The following is a 23,246-nucleotide window of genomic DNA, read 5'->3' as shown; positions in this document are numbered from 1 at the left end:
TCTGGCAATGCTGTAACAACACGTATGGTAACTACCTCTGATGGCACAAATTACTCGTGCTGCACAGTTGGTGCTGTGGATAGAGTTTTGGTTTAGCATGCAGGAGGTCGAGGGTTCAATCCTGGGTTGGGGTGCATTTTTTTAATTTGATGATTTCATTATGACATTTCATATTGTAATATGCACTGATTCTTATGTCACATGTATTCTAAATTTTACATTTTGTAATGCTGGACACAACAAATGCGTGTTTAGAAAAATAAGAAATAGACAGTTGAAACAATTAATGGTACCATGGTAATAACACATACAAATAATAATCGAGTTTGGACATCATTCGCAAAGCGCATTGCTAGTCCTACTGGTAACGTAAGGCCCTAACGAAATGTAATTGACCTGAATGAGACAAGAATAGTTGGTACCAATCTATGTGACCATTAGAGGAGGGTACAAAGAAAACAGGTTTCACATCTAGTAGATGAATTGGTGTGAATAAATTCACACCTACGACGTGGAAAGGGCTTGTTTCAAAGCTGACCAATCTTCCATTTCTACGATTGTCGTATGTAAGTGCAAATGTTTTCCAGAGGACCAGCTGCAATCGCTGTTGATGATTAAGATGCCAGATACCGTACCACCTGGACTACATTTACCAAATAAAAAACGTATGCTTTAACCCAGGATTGAACCTTCACACTTCCTGCTTGCTAACCCAAAATTCTATGCACTGCACCAACTGTACAGCACAACTATTATGTGCTGACAGAGGTAGGTAATATACATGTGGTTACAGTGTTGCCATATTGTCGCTCTTTAACATCTTTTTCTGCCGGATGTACTCGCCGGACGAAATTTTGTGACAGACATTTTTTTATCGCTGGCATGTGAGGAGTTGCACTGTGAAGGCCGAGTGCCCGAATTTTGCTTCACCCTGTATAAAAATTCAGTAAATGAAGCAGGTGAAAAGAAATACAAACGTCTCAAAAATGAGATTGACAGGAAGTGCAAAATGGCTAAGCAGGGATGGCTAGAGGACAAATGTAAGGATGTAGAAACATGTATCTCTAGGGGTAAGATAGATACTGCCTACAGGAAAATTAAGAGACCTTTGGAGGAAAGAGAACCACCTGCATGAATATCAGCAGCTCAGATGAAAAACCAGTCCTAAGCAAAGAAGGGAAAGCAGAAAGGTGGAAGGAGTATATAGAGGGTCTATACAAGGGTGATGTACTTAAGGACAATATTATGGAAATGGAAAAGGACATAAATGAAGATGAAATGGGAGATATGATACTGTGTGACAAGTTTGAAAGGGCACTGAAAGACCTGAGTCGAAACAAGGCCCCAACAGTAGACAACATTCCATTAGAACTAGTGATAACCTTGAGAGAACCAGCCATGACAAAACTCTTCCATTTGGCGAGCAAGATGGATGAGACAGGCGAAATACCCTCAGACTTCAAGAAGAATATAATAATTCCAATCCCAAAGAAAGCAGGTGCTGACAGGTGTGAAAATTACAAAACTATCAGTTTACTAAGTCACAGTTGTAAAGTACTAACCAGAATTCCTTAAAGACGAATGGAAAAACTGGTAGAAGCCGACCTCGGGGAAGATCAGTTTGGATTCCATAGAAATGTTGGTACACGCAAGGCAATACTGACCCTATGACTTATCTTAGAAGATAGATTAAAGAAAGGCAAACCTAAGGTTGGAAAGGGAGTGAGAGAGTGAGATAGGGTTGTAGTCTATCCCCGATGTTATACAATCTTTATATTGAGCAAGGAGTAAAGAAAACAAAAGAAAAATTCCCAGTAGGAATTAAAAGCCATGGAGAAGAAATAAAAACTTTGAGGTTTGCTGACAACATTGTAATTCTGTCAGAGAAAGCAAAGGACCAAGAAGAGCAGCTGAATGGAATGGGCGGTGTCTTGAATGGAATGGAGGAATGAACATCAACAAAAGCAAAACGAGGATAATAGAATGTAGTCAAGCTAAATCAGGTGATGCTGGGGCAATTAATTAGGAAATGAGGCTCTTAAAGTAGTAAATGTGTTTTACTATTTGGGGAGCAAAATAACTGATGACTGTTGAGGCAGGGAGGATATAAAATGTATACTGGCTGCGGCAAAGCAAGCGTTTCTGAAGAAGTGAAGTTTGCTAACATTGAGTATAGATTTAAGAGTCAGGAAGTCTTTTCTGAAAGTATTTGTATGGAGTGTAGTCATGTAGAAGTGAAACATGGGCGATAACCAATGTAGACAAGAAGAGAATAGAAGCTTTCAAAATGTGATGCTACGGAAGAATGCTGAAGATTAGATGGGTAGATCATATGACTGATCAAGAGATACTGAATAGAACTGGGGAGAAGAGGAATTTATGGCACAACTTGATTATAAGAAGGGATCAGTTGGTAGGACACATTCTGAGGCATCAAGGGATCACCAATTTAGTTTTGGAGGGAAGTGTAAAGGGTAAAAACAATAGAGGGAGACCAAGAAAGATGTGGGTTGCAGTAGTTACTCAGAGGTGAAGAGACTTGCACAGAATAGAGTAGCACGACGAGCTGCATCAAACCAGTCTCTGGATTGGAGACAACAACAACAGCAGCAGCAACAACAACTGCTGAAGCACTCACAACAAAGTGCCAGAGTTCGAAATGCTCTTGAAAAGCAGTGAAGCTCCCATAATACTAGGTTAGAAAGCTGGTTGAAACCCAAATTTGGTAGAGTGGGACTTTTGGGGAAAATTTAAGTGTCTGTCAAAAGGATAGGTTAATGGGTGTATTTGTTGCAGTAGGCAAAAGACTCAAGTCCACCAAGATAGAAATTGAAACTCCATGTGAGATTATTTGGGCAAGACTCAGTGCTGGGTTGGGCATTAGAATGGTAACTTGATCCTTCTATTGCCCACCAGACTCATTTCCTGATGTAACCAAAAATTGGAGAGAAAACGTCAGTTTGCTTGTAAGTAAGTTCCACTGTTATTCTGTAATCGTAAGTAGAGACTTTAATCATTCAACAGTCAATTGTAAAAATTACAGTCTTGTTAATGGTGAGCACGATAAGACATCCTTGAAGCATTACTAATTGTCTTCTGTGAAAACTAACTAGAACAGATAGTTCGAACTTCACTAAACTAAAACCAGCAGAAAGGTATACATGTTCAGTAAACTAGATAAAAAATCGATAATGTTATATCTTAGTGAAAGAAATTCTGGTTGTATGAAAAGGCTGTTGGTGGTTCCATTCCCTAACGAATGAGACAGGAACTGAAATTGAGGGTAGTAAAGCAGAAGCTGAAATGCTTAACTGTTTTTGCAAATGTTCCTTTACAAAAGGAAATCCAACTGTCCCAAGTTAATCCTCATACCTCTGGAAAGATGAGTGAAATAGGTATTGGTGTCAGTGGTGTTGAGAAATGGCTGAAATCGTTAAAATGGAACAAAGCTCCAGGGCCCAATGGAATCCCTATATTGAATTTGCGGCTTAGTTAGCCCCTCTTCCATCTATGATCTATTGGAGATCACTCGAACAAAAACCCATACCCAGGAGCTGGAAGAATGCACGAGTCACACCTATCTACAAGAAGGATGGTAGAAGTTACCCACAAAACTGTGTCTTCCAATATTCCTGACATAGATTTTTTGTAGAATCTTGGAACATATTCAGAGCTCAAACACAATGAGATATCTTGAACAGACTGACCTCCTCCATGCCGACCAACATAGATTCCGAAAACATCAATCATCGGAAACCCAACTTGCACTTTTCTCACATGACATACTGAAAGCTTTGGGTGAAGATAGTCAGTTAGACGCAACATTTCGTGATTTTCAAAAACCATTTAACTCAATACCACACATACTCTTATTGTCAAAAGCTCAATCATATGGGGTATCAAGTGAAATTTGTGACTGATTGAGGACTTTTTGGTAGGGAGGACAGAACATGTTATCTTGAATGGAGAGTGATCATCAAATGCAGAAGTAGCTTTTGGTATATCCCAGGAAAGTGTTTTGGAATCCTTGCTGTTCATATTGTACACTACTGGCCATTAAAATTGCTACACCAAGAAGAAATGCAGATGATAAACGGGTATTCATTGGACAAATATATTATACTAGAACTGACGTGATTACATTTTCATGCAATTTGGGTGCATAGGTCCTGAGAAATCGGTACCCAGAACAACCACCTCTGGCCATAATAACGGCCTTGATATGCCTGGGCGTTGAGTCAAACAGAGCTTGGATGGCATGTACAGGTACAGCTGCCCATGCAGCTTCAACACGATACCACAGTTCATCAAGAGTAGTGACTGGCGTATTGTGATGAGCTAGTTGCTTGGCCACCGTTGACCAGACGTTTTCAGTTGGTGAGAGATCTGGAGAATGTGCTGGCCAGGGCAGCAGTCGAACATTTTCTGTACCCAGAAAGGCCCTACAGGACCTGCAACATGCGGTCATGCATTATCCTGCTGAAATGTAGGGTTTTGCAGGGATCGAATGAAGGGTAAGCCACGGGTCGTAGCACATCTGAAATGTAACGTTCAAAGTGCCATCAATGCGAACAAGAGGTGACAGAGACGTGTAACCAGTGGCACCCCATACCATCATACCGGGTGATATGCCAGTATGGTGATGATGAATACACGCTTCCAATGTGCTTTCACCGTGATGTCGCCAAACATGGATGCGACCATCATGATGCTGTAAACAGAACCTGGATCCATCGTGCACCCAAGTTCGTCACTGAGTACACCATCGCAGATGCTCCTGTCTGTGATGCAGCATCAAGGGTAACTGCAGCCATGGTCTCCGAGCTGATAGTCCATGCTGCTGCAAACATCGAACTGTTCGTGCAGATGGTTGTTGTCTTGCAAACGTCCCCATCTGTTGACTCAGGGATCGAGACATGGCTGCATGATCTGTTACAGCCATGCGGATAAGATGCCTGTCATCTCGACTGCTAGCGATATGAGGCCATTGGGATCCAGCATGGTGTTCCGTATTACCCTCCTGAACCCACTGATTGCATATTCTGCTAACAGTCATTTGATCTCAACCAACGCGAGCAGCAATGTAGCGATACGAAAACACGCAATCGCGATAGGCTACAATCCGACCTTTATCAAAGTCGGAAACGTGATGGTACACATTTCTCCTCCGTACACGAGGCATCACAACAATGTTTCACCAGGCAATGGCAGTCAGCTGCTGTTTGTATGTGAGAAATCGGTTGGAAACTTTCCTCATGTCAGCACGTTGTAGGTGTCGCTACCGGCGCCAACCCTGTGTGAATGCTCTGGAAAGGTAATCATTTGCATATCACAGCATCTTCTTCCTGTCTGTTAAATTTCGCGTCTGTAGGACGTCATCTTCGTGGTGTAGCAATTTTAATGGCCAGTAGTGTATATTAATGACCACAGACTTTTTGCCGATGATGAAGTTACCTGTAATGAAGTACTGTTTGAAAGAAGCTTTATAAATATTCAGTCAGCTCATGATAATATTTCCAAGTGGTGCAAAGGTTGGCAACTTGCTTTAAATGTGTAGAAATGTAAAATTGTGCACTTCACAGAGTGAAAAAATGTAGTGCTATCACTATAATATCAGTGAGTCACAGTTTGAATTGACTAACTCATTCAAATACCTGAGTGTAACACTGTATAAGGATATGAAATGGAATGATGACATAGGCTCACTTGTAAGTAATCCTGATGTTAGATTTTGGTGTATTGGTAGAATATTGGGAAAGTGCAGTCAATCTTCAGTCTGTTGGTATATGGAAGTACATAGTTATACAATTATACGAGGGACATTTCATAAATAAATAAATAATGCACAGCAGTGAAAATTATGTGAGATGTTGAGGAGGAAGAAAGTTCCCCCTCCCCCGAGAGGTAGAAATGAATCCTGCAGGGGTCTCAGGTTATTGTGACTATTGAAGACCAGAGGTCGTACATCAAGATCGAAACTTTATGTGGCAAAAACCTGACAGTACAATGCATTAAGTGAAGTTTGTGATGAGTTTACAGTGTACCGTAGTACAGTTTCATGTTGGGTTAATTGTTTTCGCAAGGGTCATATAAGCATAGATGATAATCCAAGAACTGGAAGCCAAAGTCAACAAATGAACAAAGTGTGGAACTTGGGGTAGATGCTCTTGAAAAAGATTGTGGTGCGGCTTGTGAGGAACTCTCTGAAACCATGGAAATTCTCCCAACATCAGTATTTGGTATTCTTACAAATGCAGAAGAGAAAAATTTCTGTGAGGTGGATCTCACACTGTTTGACTGATGAAGAGAAGTGGAAACAGCTGGACATTGCAACCTTGCTCAAATAATGATTCGACTGTGTAGGTCAGGCATTCTTGTGTTGAATTGTCATTATTGATGACAAGACTTTGAACTGGAATTGAAATCACAGTCCAATGAGTGTGGAGAGCTTCAGATTCTCTACATCCAAAAAAATTTCAACATGCTCAATCAAAGCTCATGCAAATGATGATTTTTGTTTATGATCATCAAGGAATCAGCACGACAGACAATTGTCATGTGGAACCGGTGTCACAACAGTGTATTATCATAACTTTATGCAAAACCTGTGCAGAAAAATGTACAGAACCCAGCCTCATTTGCTCAAGGCTGGGCCACTCATTCTCCACAACTGTGCTCGCCCGCATATTGACAGTATTGTAGCCCAAAAACTGCGTGAGTACAGATGGGAAATGGTGCCGCATCCTCCATACAGCCCAGACATGAGTCCACCAGACTTGACTTGTTCCTGAACTTGAGAAAACCTATGCTTGGATGTCTGGAAGAGCTTTCTACCACTGTTACCTGAGCCATTTGACAGATCAACAGATGGACAGAGGTGGTGTCCTTAATGGAGTAATAGAACTTCCAAGACATTGTGATTCAGTCAGAGAGAAGCAGGGAGACTGTATTAAAGGACTGCAAAGGGATGTCATTTTCTGTCTTGATAATACACACCATCTCCATTTTCGACTAGTTTATCCTTTTGATATATGCTTGGATCTACTCAAAAAATTTCACTGCTGTCAATTTCAGGTCTTAGCCATCTTTCTGAATCTAATATTATGTGAAACAACAATGAAAATTACTGGATGGGATAGTAGGTAAAATAAAGGAAATAGAGCCACGCATCTGTATCTGACTGCTGTGTGGCACATAGAAACATGCAACAGAAAATTACCTGTGCTAGCTTCGAGCTCTTGCTCTTCCTGTAGTAGAGTACACACAGTCTAACGCACAACCACACAGCACACAGACACCAAAGGCACTCACCCGTGGCCACAGCAGGACTCCACTGCTATTAAGGACTACTTAAGACTCTTGGAATCTTTTCTGAATGGTTTGGCTATTGATCCCTATGGTTTTAGTAGTCTCATGTACAGGGAATAATTGTTTGGACTTTACAATTTGAATCTTACACTGATACTTGAGGGTCACTTACAGCTACCAGTATCTGTAGTGGATGGAGATAAACATATAATCAGCTACCTGGACAGTAGCATATGATGTGGAGAGCATCCCTGAGTTTTTAAGGGAATCCTACATTTCTGTGGTGCAAGTCTACGAAGCTACAGCCTAGTGAACTTCAGAGTCTCTTGTTTATGCCTTCCAGTTGGCTCAGGACAAAGCAGTCCATGATCAGTGCTGGGGACAGTGCTGCAGATTGTATGCTTCTCGGAAATATTACCAGTGATGGTGATCTTCTCAATCTTCTTTGTCAGTTGCTGGAATGATCCAAGTATAACCTTCGCGTGCTGACAATGGGCATAATTTGTTCCGTTGTGCTATGTGCATACTGTCCTTTCAATGCCTGTCTGAACATTCTTTTCTATATGTTTATAGGCCTCCAGGCATACACACTTAGTGCACAAGGTGACCCTTTTTATCTTTAAGGAGGACATGTTTGAACTGCTGATGGTTAACAGTCACCTATCCTTTTGCTCCTGCTCCACACTGACACTGAGCATGGTAGGCTTTTCAACAAATGTTGTGTGTCCCATTGACTGGGTTTCAGTGGGAGACAGAACCTCAAATATGTTGATTAAAGGGATGGGTGTAGCATTCTGAGTTCTCCCTGATCCTTTCCTCACTTACAATGCCCCCTAGACCTACCACTGAGATGCCACTCACAGTCAACTCACCAATTGGTGGTAGGTTCTTTATTTTTTGGAGAGGAGGCAGTATCCATGTGAGAGGTTATTACCTGAGGTATCTTCAGTATCTCTGTTAGTAATCCATCCAGCAAAATGCAGCAGCTTCCAATTGCTTGACAGCAGTCAGGGTGGTTGCAGCTGCTTATGAACAGTAGCTAACTCATTTCATGTCAGAGAACACATGTGTTTGTGGCTGGTACAATGATTTTCTGATTAGTTAACAAATAACTTTAAGCTTGCTTATTCTGTTTTAATTTGTGGATCTGTTATGCTACAATGATTGCAAGTTTCCTTTTCAGAACTGAAACTACTAATACATAAAAAAGAGATTTTTGTTTTATAACAAGAGAGAAAGCTGGCATAAGCTTTACTTTTTCTCTGACACTACTTACCAAGTGAGTTGGCACATTGATAAAACACTTGACTCTTATTTGGGAGGTTATTGGTCCAGCCATCCTGATTTTCGTTTCCCACAATTTTCCTAAATTGTGTTAGGTGATCAGTGAAATGGTTACTTTGAAAGTAAATGGTCTGTTTTCTTCCATACCCTTCCTCAGTCTAAGTATTGCTTAGTCTTTGATGATCTTGTTGTTGATGGGACCTTATACACTAATCATCTTTCTTTGTTGTGAAGCTACACTAATCATCTTTCTTTGTTGTGAAGCTACGTGAAATTTTCTGTCTCGAACTTTGTTTTTTTCGAAGTTATGCTCAGTAATAAAATTGATGATAATGAAGATAAATGACAAATTCAGGCCACTATTTGCACAGCTGTTTAAAGGGAGAACTAAGTGGAATGTGTTATGGCAGTTACAATATGCAAAGAACTCAGTGTAATGTTACAGTTGTTTACTTTGTGATCATGAACTTTTGATCACTTGCTTGCAACATACTATGGGAAAAAAGGTGTAAATATTGCACTGATTACATCGGGACATACATTGCAACTAGGTGCAAATTTCCAAGACAGATTTTGTTGCTGAAATTGGTAGAACATGAAATGTGGCTCAGAACCATCAATATGCTATGAAATACATTATGCATAATATTCATAGTTTCTGAAAATTCTAAAAATATACTTTAATCATGTAAATATCAGCTGCAGTTGGAGGGAATGGTTGTCTGAATGAGGCTAATACTGCTAAACCTTGTGGAAAGCACAAGTATAATTTATATAACTGATGATATACTGCAAAATATGTTTTTTCACAGCACATGTTAATTACTGGAAATACACAGTACCCTACATGCACTCAAGTTGTGATACAGTCAGTGACAGATAATGGGAAAAAAACATTGTTAGTGTAGGAAAACCAAGCTCCCTGGATTGCAAGAAGGCACCCCCCCCCCCCCCCCAAAAAAAAAATAAAACATTGGAAAGTTGACATATGAAGAAGTCATTCCCGTTCACACAACTTTATTCCTCTTTTGTGTCTATATCTATCCTTCTGAAGTGAAATAATTTTAGGGAAGTATGAGGTTTATTAATGGGACCATGATGAGTGTCATAAGTTTTACTGTCATACAAGCACTGGTGGATGTAGTGTGCAACAGCAGACATACAGTGCATGTGTTGTACATTGTACTGGAAGTAGGTCTCGGCAGTGAACAGCAGGGTAATTCAAAGGACTGGGACATGCACATATTCCACATGAACTAGGAAATAGTAGGAAAGTTCTTGTAGAATAGGTTTTATCGGGTACTGCACTGTCTTCCCTGGTATTCCTAATTCTCAGAAATTCAAATCTCATTGCTCATCAACTGTCAGTTCTGCCATTCTCGTCCTGTATAGTAACTCCCTTGGTCCATGGTCCTGAAGGGGTTTCCCTTTATCCTTAAGCCTTACCAGTCCCTCTTTCCTCCAACCTTTTCCTCTATGCTTCTAGAACAGGAGCCTTTATTTCTGAAAGCTAACAATTTTATTGCTATATATTTACATCTGCTGTCATTTCTTGAGCAGATTTCCTCTGCGGATGTTATACACATTTCTATTTCAGTGATTGCATTCATAGGCTGACTTGTTTACTGACATTCAAAGGTGCCATTTTACTCATTGGAGTCATTACAGTTGATTGGATGTGATATTATGTTCAGTGTATTAGTTGAGCTTATAATGTGAGACACTGAGGAGGGCTTCAGAAAGCATATGCTTTTAATAGTTGATATGTAATAAACTATTTTGTAAGTTTTATTACAATGTCATTTATCTACATAAGTGTATAAAATTTAAGGACAAAAATAACTTTTCATGATATGTCATTACCAAGTAACGTAGCATGATTGACCATACACAGAAAGAACTTTTCACACCATAGTACACAAGGTAAGTGAAAGAAATACACAATGAGATGAACAGAAATGACAGTTTCATTCAAAAACAATAACTACACTGAAATAACCACAATTTATAATGCTTCCTTGGACATTACAGAAGGTGGGACATAATTATTAACAGAGTGTGTGGTCACCACAGACAGCAATGCATGCTCTGCAACATTCTTGCATGCTGGCCTCAAGTTTGGTAGTGAATTCTTTTGACAGGGTGTTCCATTCTCCACCAGTGTAGTTGACAGTTTCTGGATGGTCATTGGTACATGTGGACATGCTGCAATACATCTCTCCAAGGCATCTCACATGTTCTCGATGGGATTTAAGTCCCGAGAAAAGGCAGGCCAGTCCGTTTGCCGAATATCCTCTTATTCAGAGAGTTCCTCCACCTCCACAGTTCAATGCTGTGGCACGTTGTCATCCATAAAAATTATATCAGAGCCGAATGCACTCAGTGACACACATGGGGAAGAAGTGCAGTCTCACAGTAATGTTGGTTGACATTTCTGGACATACCCTCATTCATATGGCAAAGGGGGGGGGGGGGGGGACAAGTAATGCACCCACAAACATTGTTGAACATGATCATTTTTGTGGTCCAGTTGTAATGGTGTGGAAAGGCACTGTGTTGTATGGGTGTACTGTCGTCCAAATCTTTGAAAAAGGTTCATTCATTGGTCAGCATTATTGTGGTACGACACTCCTTCTCTCTGTGCCTCTTTTCAGGTATACATCTGGCCGTGACTCCATTTTTATGGACGACAATGTGCAACCATATTGAACTGCACAAATGAAGGAGCTCTGGGAATGAGAGGATAGTCAGGAGACTGGCCCATTTAAATCCCACTGAGCATGTGTGGGATATGTTGGGGAGATGTATTGCAGCTTGTCCAAATGCACTAACAACCATCCAGCAATTATCAACCACACTGGTGGAGTAGAATGGAACATCGTACCCCAAGAAGCATGTTGCAGAGTTTCATTGCCATCCATGGTGATCGCACACTTTATCAAGAAACATGTCCCACCATTTAGAATGTCCAGGGGACCATTGTAAATTGCAATGACTTCAGTGTCATTATTGTCTTTGAATGAAAGTGTCCTTTTGTTCATATCATTGCACATTTCTTTCAGTTACCTTTTGTACCCTACTGTAGTAGTTCTTTCTACATATGGTCTAAGTTTCATCGAGCTGTGGTTCTTGGCAGTAATACGTCATGTGAAGTAGCTGAAACAACACAGAATGTATCAAATAATTTACTAACTAAAGTTGCTTTGTATCATATAACTTACAAAAGACATCTTAACATCAGTGTTTTGTTGTAGGTCCTTATGGTGGGACTGGCCCAACAGGAACAGATATTTTGGACCTCAGTATGCCAGACAAGAATTCAGCTACAGAGGTCTGTTATGTTTGTGGTGATGAGTACAAACGTGGTTCACTCAGTCATATATCAGCCAAACCTTTGCCATCGGCAACACCACCTACAAGTGAAGCAAGTGGTAATTCTCCTTTGCCTTCTCAGTCACCACAGCCATTCTTCCCCAGTCTCATGTTACATCCAAGGCCTGCGCGCTCTCGCCCCATGGATTCTGCAGGTCGTGTGCAGGTAATGTCTGAACTGGTCCAGAACTTGTTTAGTTAAGTTTACTACAGTACATATGGTATACATAGTGAGCAGTGGAGTTGTTAGATGTCTAGACAGTAACAGTACATTATTGGAAATTACTAATAAAAGCTTCAAAGAAATCATACTTAAAGAATGATTCATCACTTGAAGTATTTTGCATGTGTGACTTCAAGATTATGTAAATGGTAAACATATTATTGATGTACATAAAAATTTTATAGATGGATGTAGCCTGGACTTATTGAAACAATACTTATCTGATAATTACAGGCCTGTTCTGCCTGCCAGCGGCACCTCCTGCATCAATGGAATGCGTACTCTGCTCAAGGTGTGCCACATGGTGATCGCAACTATGTTTTGAGGAAACGCCAGGCGCCAGCACTTGACACAACGACCTTTGTCTGCTACACATGTGCACTTGAGTATCCCTCCTCTTCAATACGTCTCCTCTATTGTTGTCCCAATCCAGAGAAAGAGGCGTATTTCCCTTTTATTTGCTCTCTTCAACCCCCACAGGGTGCTAGTCCAATATCACCACAGGGAATGGTGCAAGTCTGCTCAATTTGCTATAAATCCATACCACAGAAGCATCAGGTTTGTTTATTGGATGTTTTATATGTAGAAAATAAGCAGTAGTAATAAATATTTGTGAAAACTGCAACACTCAGGAAAGATGGTCCAAACAAATACACCAAGTGAGATGGCCTAATAGCTACGAAACTGGACTCGCATTCGGGAGGAAAGTGGTGCAAATCCCATCAGGCCATCCAGATTTAAGTTTTCCAAGGTTTCCCTTAACGATTTAAGGCAGTGCTAGGATGTTTCCTTTGAAATGGTCATTGTTTATTTCCTCCCCCAATCCATGCTTGTACTGCATCTCCAGTGAACTAATGATTGATGTAATGTTAAAACCTGACCTTCCTTCTACAGCATGAGTCAAAAAGGACATTACAACTTTGGAGTTATATAGAAATTTATTGAGATAACTTACAGAATCAGTAAATATTGATTTGTCGTGCAGCGAACATCCCACCAGTTATTAATTTCTTCCCATGCTTGTTGCAGCGAATTGGGTTTAACTTGTTCAGTGGCAGCATAGTTTCGATTTTTCAGGTCAGCTAAATTGTTTGGTGGGTAAGGAACATATGCAAAGTCTTCAATGATATCCCAGAGACAGAAATTCAGTGGTGTCAAGTCTGCTAATCCACCAACCTTGGAAACGATTATCGAGAAAACCTCGCACTTCCGTGAGGAAATGAGGTGGTGCACTGTCTTGCTGGCAGTAAACTACTCCAGCTCAGTCATCTTCATCAATCTGAGGAATTAAAAAGTTTTCAAGCATATCTGGATACCTGTTTGACATAATAACAACATGTCTCAACAAAGTTCTTGTGCCAAGAGTAAATTCTATGCCTGTTTGGAGGTTCTTTAGCGTATTTGGTTTAAAATTTTCACTGAACAGTTGTTGCAGAGTTTATTTCCTGAAATCAAAACACACAACAAGCACGCTCTGCACCAGTAGAGTGGCCGTTTTAAATGTGATCTACTGTGATGATCCTGGTGGCAAAATGGGATACTGATATGAACTACATGAATTAAACTTGTGTTTGTTTACTACTGATTCTGTAATTTATCTCAATAAATTTCTACATCATTCTAAAGCTGTAAAGTCATCTTTGACTCACCCTGTCTATACATCTGAACTCAGGAGAGGAGAACAGCAGTATACCATCAAGTAATACTAAAGACTGGAAAGAGAGAATATACACATAGACCCAATGGTACTCATTCTGCTAAGGCTGTGAATTGCCCAAGATCAATTACTGAAGAATTGCCAAATGAAGTGGCAATTCAAACCCAAATGATAGGTGACATGGCAATATCGAAGTATAAAATATCAGTATATGAGCCATTTTGAATGGAGAATAATGGATTTGCCATGTTTTGAAGTTTTTGCTTGTATGAGGTGTGCTGCTATGACAGTGATATGTGTGTGGTATCGGTGGATCGGGAATGGTTATAAGGAGTATTGAGCAAGTAATGAATCACTCATTGTTACTAAGGTAAGGGATGACTGCCATCTTATCCACGTCACTGTAACCGATTATCAGATCTTAAATGTAGGTTCACTGCTGGAGGACTGCACTAGGTGTGGACTAGACTGCGTCGATGGTTTGATGCAATGTGCTGGATTCTGGACTGATGGGATGCATCATCAGCTACCATTGACCATATATCACAAATGCCACAGACTACAATGGGTATGTGAATTAGTTGCTGGGATTGGGGTTTTGAGAGACATCATGTTATGTTTTGGACAAACCAGACTGCAACATGACCTATAGCATTGGCCCTGTACATAGGCACTATCATAGAGACCACAATTTGCTGGCTTGCGTTGCTGATACACAAGTGAAAAGAGGACATGTGTGGTGGTTTAGGGTGCCATTGGATTACAAGATGTGTTACAAACTCCTGTATGTAGAGAACAGTTTGAACATCAACTTTGTCGTCAGAAAGGTTGAAGCTGCTGAGGTAGTAATCTTCTTCCAGGGAGTTTTATTTGCCCTATTTTCACGGAACAACACCCAGTCATGTGTGGCAAGGAACTATGTACCTCATCCAACAAAAAACAGATGTTCCTACTTCCCTGCTCTGCTTGTGTACATGACATTGAACATATTTGGAGTGTAGATGGTCAACTACTTTTTTACGTGATCCTCCAGAAACTATTATTGGAGCTTTTTGTACTCACTAACAAGTTGCATAAATAAATAATTTCCAGGAACATATCCGGCCCTCCTTGAGATTTGATGGCATAATGTTTAGAGCCTTTGATTGTAACACTTCTCTTTCACTCTGTATTCTCAAACTCTGAGATCATGAATGGTTCTGTAATTGTAATCATTCGTGTATTTCATGTAACAATCATTTCAGTCACATGTATCCTCCTTGGTTTTGCAGTTTTTACAAGAAATAATGTATCTTATACCAATAATTTGTACTGTTTACACTGTGAATTCCTAACCTCTTCGAAAGGAACAGGTAGGTGAGAGCAAGTGTACTTGAGATGGGAAACAAAAAATTTTAAATGCAGGTGAGACGTCGTCAGGGATTTTGAGCTAGTTGGAAGGGCATATAAGAAACTGCTTTTTGTAGAAAAGGTATAAAACAGCCCTTACCTAAGCAAGAAGCAATTTCTTTGAGTCTTGTGGTGGATGTGTCATATGCATTAGCAGGTAAGCGATTAATATGTTGTAATCATTATTTGTTTGCCACATATGCAAACAGGTCCACAAAGAACTTCCAAAACAAACTTCGTTCTGAATTAGCAGACTTTTTCACTTTTGAAAGGAACAAGTACAAAAATGAATCATTTCAGCCAAGGAAGCATAGTCAGCATGCTCATAAACCAAACAGTTTACATGTCAGAGCGACAGGTGTTGTTCTTGGGACATGTAAAAGAATTTTCAATAATAAAAATAGCCCATACCAATATTCGTGTAAATTTTTTTCTTAGATCAGCATGATGTGTACTAAGATATCAGCAGATACACAGAATAATGGACATTGAGCACATGTACTTCGACAGAATATTTGTAATCTCTGTCAGTGACTTGACTCACATTCACGAGGACGACGTTTTGAACCCACATAAGGCTGTCTTGATTTAGGTTTTCTGTAATTTTCCTAAATCGTTTCCGATGAATGCTGGGACGATTCCTTTGAAAAGCAATGACTGGCTTCCTTCCCCATCCTTTCTTAATCCAATGCGACCAGTGACCTCACTGTGTGATCACTTCCCCCAAATCACCAACCAACCAATTTGTCAGTGATTTATCCAGCTTATAGTACTGTAGCAGTCTTTCTTTGTGTGTTTTGTTTATTGAGTCCTGTTCGGACCTATAGAATTATATTTATAGCAGCAGTAGTCATATGGAGAATGTTGAAAAATCCATATGCCATTGTGTATGACTCCTGGACATATGAATCAAGATTTGAAGTAGGAGCACAGACTAACATACACAGTCAGAACACTCCTGCTCATTTTTGTTATACACTGTGACAGCAGTACTCCAAGCAGTTGGAAAGCTATGCTTATCAATACAATGTCAGATGTGTGTGAATAGTATGATTTATGTTGATTAGTAACATAATTTTTATGACTGCGGATGTCTATGTAGTGTCATCAAAATTTGTATTTTTTTAAATTTAGGTTCTCTTGTAACCTACCTGAAGAACATAGTTTTCTTTTAAAAACAAAAACAAAAAGTTGATAGTAAACTGCAGAAGATTTCATATTTTGCAGAAAGTTGTTGTATGTTTGCTCAACAGCATGAAATTTTCTTTAGTACACTTGCAGTGAAATCAGCAAATGTGGAACGTAGGAAATGTGTACGGAATGCAATGCTTACATTATTTAATGTACCAAATAATACACCACAACTGTAGCTGAAGGGAAAACCACACAGACTTGACACAATTGGCAAGAATCTTTGCTTTTGAGGCAAAATTAATTATGCTTGCCACGTATGAAATATGTGTTTATATTCTCTTGCTTTCAGCAGAGAAAGCTGCAATTGCACACACATTCAAAAGCATTTCTTCTGAATAAGTCATAGCTTATGTCACTGAATCAGTGAGATTCAGCTGTTTTTACATTTAGTCCACGATCATTCATTTCTCTTGATAATTTAATAATGCTTATCACACAAGAATGTAACAACTGTGTATATAATTAAACAGAAAAAAATCAGAAACAAACATTAATATTATGGTCGTCTTTCTCACCACTAGGGGCGCTAGTCTCCTTCCAAATGCCAGATGCTTACAATTTTCAAAGCAGTAAGTTTTGCAACTGTAAATGTTAGATTGTGGTAGGATTCTTCAAGCTAATCTCATATGATGCAATCCACCATCTCATATGACAGAAGAATACTACCTCTTATTTCTTTGTGTTGTGTTATCAGAATGGTTGAAACTGCATTTGCTATTTTGAGGGGATGTTGACGCAGTATGGCAGCAGATTTTTTTCAATTGATTGATATTGTAACTGATGTATTGAGAGTTGTGTTTGTCATTTTGATGGCCAATTTGTTATTTATGACAATGTTATGCAAAAGATAGATTGCTACTCACCATATAGAGGAGAAGTTGAGTTGCAGATGGGCACAACGGAAAGACTGCTATACGTCTAAACTGCAGCCAGAGACAATGGTCATGTATGTGTAAGTTATGTGTGTGTGTGTGTGGGGGGGGGGGGGGGGCGCGTGCTTCTCTCTCTCTCTCTCTCTCTCTCTCTCTCTCTCTCTCTCACTCCAGAAGAAGGTATTTTGGCTGAAAGCTTAAATTGTGGCAGTCTTTTCATTTTGCTTGTCTGCAACAAAATGTGTCCTCTGTATTGGGAGTAGCAGTCTATCCTTTTTAACAATGTAGGAAAGATAGATTGATACTGTAAACCAGACACGTTAAATTGCAGACGTGCACAATCAAAAGACACTTACACAAAGCTTTCAGCGCCGTTTGTTAAGTGATGCTGCCCCACCACTGTGTGCACAATGCACCCAACTTTTAACTGTCCTCCATTTCCTGATGGAATGCCCTTTCTTTTAACCATTTACGTCCCCGTTTGGGCTTGCTGTCGTAGTTATCCACCGTTTTAGTGAACGACGTGTGTGCTGTCAACCGCATTTTACTTTTTATCCTTTGTAGCAAGATGGCGAAGGCCATTCAATTTTCAGTTCTGGACCTCCATTTCTGTATGGTGTATTTTATTGACCTTTCTCCACGTCCCTGTTTTTAGCTGTCTTTCTTGCATTTATTGGGATTGACATATAGTCATTTTTTACTCCACTGTTTGTCTTTTTGTTTCACAGTTTTGACATGGGCATGTATGACCCTAGTTGTTTTTGTACCCTAAAACAAAACAAACAAAGCTTTCGGCCACAGCCGTCATCAGCAAATGAGGGAAACACATCATTCATACACACACGCAAGCATACAAGCAGCGCAGCCATGGGCACACTCATGACACCCTACTGTGCCAAGTTTTTTATTAATATTATTATTATTTAGTTAAAAAAAATGTAGTAGGAGACAACATCCTTGATAGTTAAATTGATCTCTCACCCTGCTGGCCACTCTATCATATCACACCTCAGAGCACCCAATTTTGATCCCTACATTGCCAGTTTCACTTTAACTCAGGAGCTTGTGGTTGTAACGTAACTCATTCCATATCCTTGAAGGATCTATATCATGAAGGAATTTACTTGTGGAACACAGTATTTGAATGAATCAACACTATATAAGCAGTGGAACCAGATTCTGATGTGTTAAAATAATGATGGTTAGGAAAGTTGTGTGTAGAAGAAACAATGAAGACTTGGAAGACCGTAGCATTCCACTTTTCTCTCATGCGCATTGTCTAACGTTATTCATATTCAAACTTAATGCAATGGTGGTTGCAACCCTTTTGTTAATAGCTGAACTAAATACATTATTTTATTTAGGTCTACTCATAGGTAGGAAGGTAGGAACAGGGAAAAAACTTTTTATTTTTTGGCCAATTTCGGTGTAATTTGTTTCCCAATAGGGTATTATTTTTTGTCATTTTTGGTATTATTTTCTAACAGCTTATTTTTCAGTTATGTTCTTATTTTTGTTGTATTTCATTGTTTTTCAGTCTTATGTTGGAAATGAATATACATCTATTGATTATATTTATTGGCATCACATATATCATTTTATTTCATTATAGAAAAAATGATACTGAAAAGCTATTGAAAATAACCAATTAAAGAACAAATAAAGCTGCATCCACAAAGTGTTGAAAGTTTTACAAAAGAAAGCAGTCTCATAATTTAAAATTTATATTTAGAGACAATATGCTGTCAACGCTTTAAGCTAGGGCATCCCATTTATCTTGACAACTCCCATCTCTTTTATTCCAGAAGTAAGATAAAATGTATCAAATAAATGTTTAGTCACCAGGGGACAGTAATCATGATTCACTTCCATATAACTAGCTTTGTTATGAAGGTATGAACAACAGTGGATCTTTTTTAAATAGCACACTAAATTTTGTTTTCGGTAATCCATTTCCTCTCTTCAAGACCTGTTCATAAATGGGTTCTAGTCAGGATATTGCTGTCTGTAGATTTCCTCTGCCTGAGTGGTATTACACTTACTTTCAACCGCAATAAAAGAAAAGTAACAATGCTGCAGTTTTTATCAAAGACTGACTTACTGTACACACCAAGCTTTTAAAAGTACTACTGACTGTGCTACATGGACCTGTATTGTAAATAAGGAAACACTATTGTTTTGTTTACTGTCTACTTGAGCAAGTGGACAAGTTGTGTTACCCCATGTTCTGGCAATGTGTGCTGGTTCTGGCATTGTGTGTTGGTATAGGAGAATCAAAGTCAGTTTCATGTTAGATTTTTCATAACATTATGTTTATGTGAATTGTACACTTTGATACGTTTCTGAGCAGGTAGAAAGTAGATACATGGTGCCATTTAAAAAGATTTGTTGCTGTTCATATCTCTGTAATGAACAAACTAGCAGGAAAGGCAGTCATGCTTTTTAAGGTTCTTTGGTAGCTTATCATTATTTGCTTGATACTGTACATCTTTTATTTTGTGTCTGGACAAGTGGATTGATCAAGATGAATGAAAGCGTGTATCTGGCAGTAGAACAAAACAGTGAGAATGGTATCAGAATATTTCTTCTATATTATTTGTACTATTTTTGTGGAATGGTGTCTACGGTGAAAGCCATGTCTGAAGTGTAGTCCAACTGACAAATAAGTAAAACAATGAGATGCCATGCTAATTCATATGTTTGTAAGACTAAAGTGCTGTGTTTGGTGATTTTCATATTTATAGTTGCATACTATAAAAATACACAGTTTGATTATTGTACTACACTAAAGACCTCTCCAGAATGCCAAATGTTGCTATATTTTGTAAAAATTACCAATTTCACATTATGACAGTAAACACTTCCATCTTTCCAATATTTGTTGTGCTATCATTTACATGAAATATTACTATTATTAGTTATAGGAAAAATATTATAAAAACTTTTTGCTGTAAAATGTGTTGAATATATGTAGAATACTAATTTAGATTGTTTGTAGTTGTAACTTCTTTTTCACTAATCACTGCTACTGAATTGCAGTAAACATAACAGATAACTTATCAAAATATGAAATAATTGGCTATGTTTTGTAATAGGTGGTGCTGACTGTTGAGTAATAAAAGTATTAATGGCCGTTTTTCAGGTTTTTGGTGGCAGTAACCATCACACAGAGCAGCAGTGCCCACCATCTCGTTCTCCGGCAAGTGCAGGTGGCGGTGACATCCGTTTCAAACCATATGATTTAGGAGGTGGTGCTAAAGTACCAAGTGTCCGCCGAAAAACTTCAGTTACCAGTGAACCAGCAACACTCTCCTCTGTGCGTAGTTTACCCCCACCTGCATCACCAGGGCAGCCCCAATCAATACCTCCCCCAGAACGCCAACAAAATGGTGCTCCACCTCTAACCAATGTGAACAACAACAATCTGGGGCAGCAGAACTATCGATGCTACATTTGTGGTGGTCTGTATGCACGTTCTCAAATGGAGTGGTTAAGTACAAGCCCAGAAGGCATGAACTCACATGCCATGCATTTTCCTTGTCTCAGAAATGTGACTCGCACTTCAGAAAATGCGTGCACTGATTCTCATGGTCGGATCCTCGCTTGCACTCGCTGTGTCAATCACCTGACACAGCAGTGGGAAACCCTGGAGGCTGAACGAGTACCCCTGGAACGCAGGAGGTCAGTAGAAGAGATATAATAAACAAACAGTGGAAAATCCGGGATGGAATGAATTTGTGAGTGAGTTGCATTTGTGTGTGTGTGTGTGTGTGTGTGTGTGTGTGTGTGTGTGTTTGGTGACTAATTTCGAAGGAGGTCTTGTTGGCTGAAAGCTCACTTTCCGACAGTTTTTTTTGTTGTGCCTGTCTGCAACCCAGCATTTGCGCTGAACGGTTAGCAGCAATATAATAAACATGTTTATATAGAAAATGTATTTAGAGTTGCATGTTATGATAAAATGCAATGGAGCTTTCAAGTTTGTAGGAAGGTAGTGGAGGAGATGGAAATAAAATAGCATTACAGAAGTGACAGCATGTAAGAAAAATGATTTAATCCAAGAGTAAATATAAAATCTAACGGTAGTTGTCATTGTGGAGGCCTTCTATTGGAAGACTAGTTTCGTGTAGCTCTCCACCCTAATATGTCCTCCGCATATCTCTTCATCTCTGCATAACTACTGCAGCCTACATCCACCTGAACCGACTTGCAATAGTGAAGCTTTTATCTCCCTCTACAACCCCCACTGTTCCCTCCATTACCAATTCCCAATTCCTTGATGCCACAGGATGTGTCCTAGCAAATGAAACACCCTCCCCCTTGTGCCATAGCTTTCTTTTCTCCTCAGTTCGATTCAGTATATCTTCATTAGTTATGTGATCTACCCACTTAATCTTCAATGTCACATCTACCTCAACATTTTAAAATCTTTTATTCTCCTCTTGTTTGCTGCTGTTTAGTGATGGTCCTGACTAATATTTCTAGAAAATACTTCTTAACACTTAAATTTATGTAATATGTTAAAATATTGCTCTTTTCTCTGCGTTTTCATTTATTGCTTATTCAGTGTTCATCAGGGAGAGGCCATAACCCTGTCTCACTCTCTTCTTGACTACTGTCTCCTTTTCATGTCCTTTGACTGTTACAACTTGTTCTCTGGGTTTCATCACTGCTATCTTCAGAACTTAGAGAACATATTGCACCCAGTATGATCAAAAGCTTTATCTAAATCCACAAATGCTGTAAACATAGGTTTGCCTTTCTTCACTCCATCTTTTAAGATAAATTGTAGGGCCAGTATGGCCCCGCATGTTCCTACATTTCTCCAGTACCCAAACCGTTCTTTCTGAGTCAACAGCAGCTATTTTGCATGTGTGTGTGTGTGTGTGTGTGTGTGTGTGTGTGTGTGTGTGTGTGTGTGTGTGTGTTTGTGTGTGTGTTTTGTTTTCTGCATCTGAAGGATTAGTCTACTTTGAAGTTTGTCTGTTGCTCAGCGTCTCCTCTATGTGGCGTTTAGCAATCAAACCTGTTTCATATTGACACTATTAGGAAAACCATGGATAGCAAGTCACCATATAACAGAGATGCTGAGTTCCAAATAAGGACAACAAAAAGACTGTCAAACAAGTAAGTTTTTGGACACACACACACACACACACACACACACACACACACACACACACACACACACACACGGCCACAGTCTCTGGCTGCAAGTGTGGCCTAGGCAGCCAGAGAAGGTGGTCACATGCGTGTGAGATGTATTTGCATGAGAGTGTGTGTGTCTGTTGTCTAATTCCGATGAAGGTGTTTAGGCCAAAAGCTCGTTTGTTTGACAGTCTTTATGTTGTGCCTATTTACAACTCAGTATCTCTGCCATATGCTGAGTAGCAGTCTGCCCTTTTCATAATATTGTCATTATTCCATCCTGGATTTCGTGTTTCATATTGTTGTCATTCCATCCTGAATGTTCCATTATTTGAAATACCAGTGTCTCATTGTTTGAAATATCAGTGTCTCATTATTCTCATCCAAGAATGACTTCTTTTGATTTGCATCACAAATGTTTTAGATGTGCACTTACTAACAAAATTTAGTTTTTTCCTCCATTTGTTGTTGAAAAGAAGACTATCAGGAATGAACTTGTCCGTGACTAAGTACATATCTTGGAGAGTACTGCAATGCAATACCAATCAACCTGTTGGAAAAGTTTGATGAACAACAATTTTTATCTCCTCTTAATTAAATTAGCATTACTCCTTGTCGTAATGTGCCAGCCACCCTCCCCTATAGGAATGAAGAGACAGTCTTCCGTTAAATTTACATTTGTACTGCAAGTAGTAACACAGTAGTGCTCTGTGTGAAATAAGTTGTTCTGTGAAATGACTCTCATTACACAATTGTCTGTTTAACTCTCATACACACATCAAAAAAAGTTTTGCATCATCCC

General features: G+C 39.3%; 1 protein-coding gene across 1 annotated transcript in view; it reads left to right on the top strand.

Moving 5' to 3' along the window:
- The window catches only part of LOC126195387 (protein piccolo), a 645,505-nt gene that overhangs the window by 41,550 nt on the left and 580,709 nt on the right, over window positions 1–23,246 (top strand). The window contains exons 3-5 of the mRNA XM_049933978.1: window positions 11,847–12,130; window positions 12,422–12,745; window positions 20,442–20,980. Coding sequence (XP_049789935.1) covers window positions 11,847–12,130; window positions 12,422–12,745; window positions 20,442–20,980 — 1,147 coding nt within the window. The remainder of the gene's footprint in view (window positions 1–11,846; window positions 12,131–12,421; window positions 12,746–20,441; window positions 20,981–23,246) is intronic.

Source organism: Schistocerca nitens, chromosome 7 (assembly GCF_023898315.1).
Source record: "Schistocerca nitens isolate TAMUIC-IGC-003100 chromosome 7, iqSchNite1.1, whole genome shotgun sequence".
NCBI lineage: Eukaryota > Metazoa > Arthropoda > Insecta > Orthoptera > Acrididae > Schistocerca > Schistocerca nitens.
The sequence above is the reverse complement of the archived record's forward strand: the minus strand, read 5'-3'. Positions and strand labels throughout refer to the sequence as shown.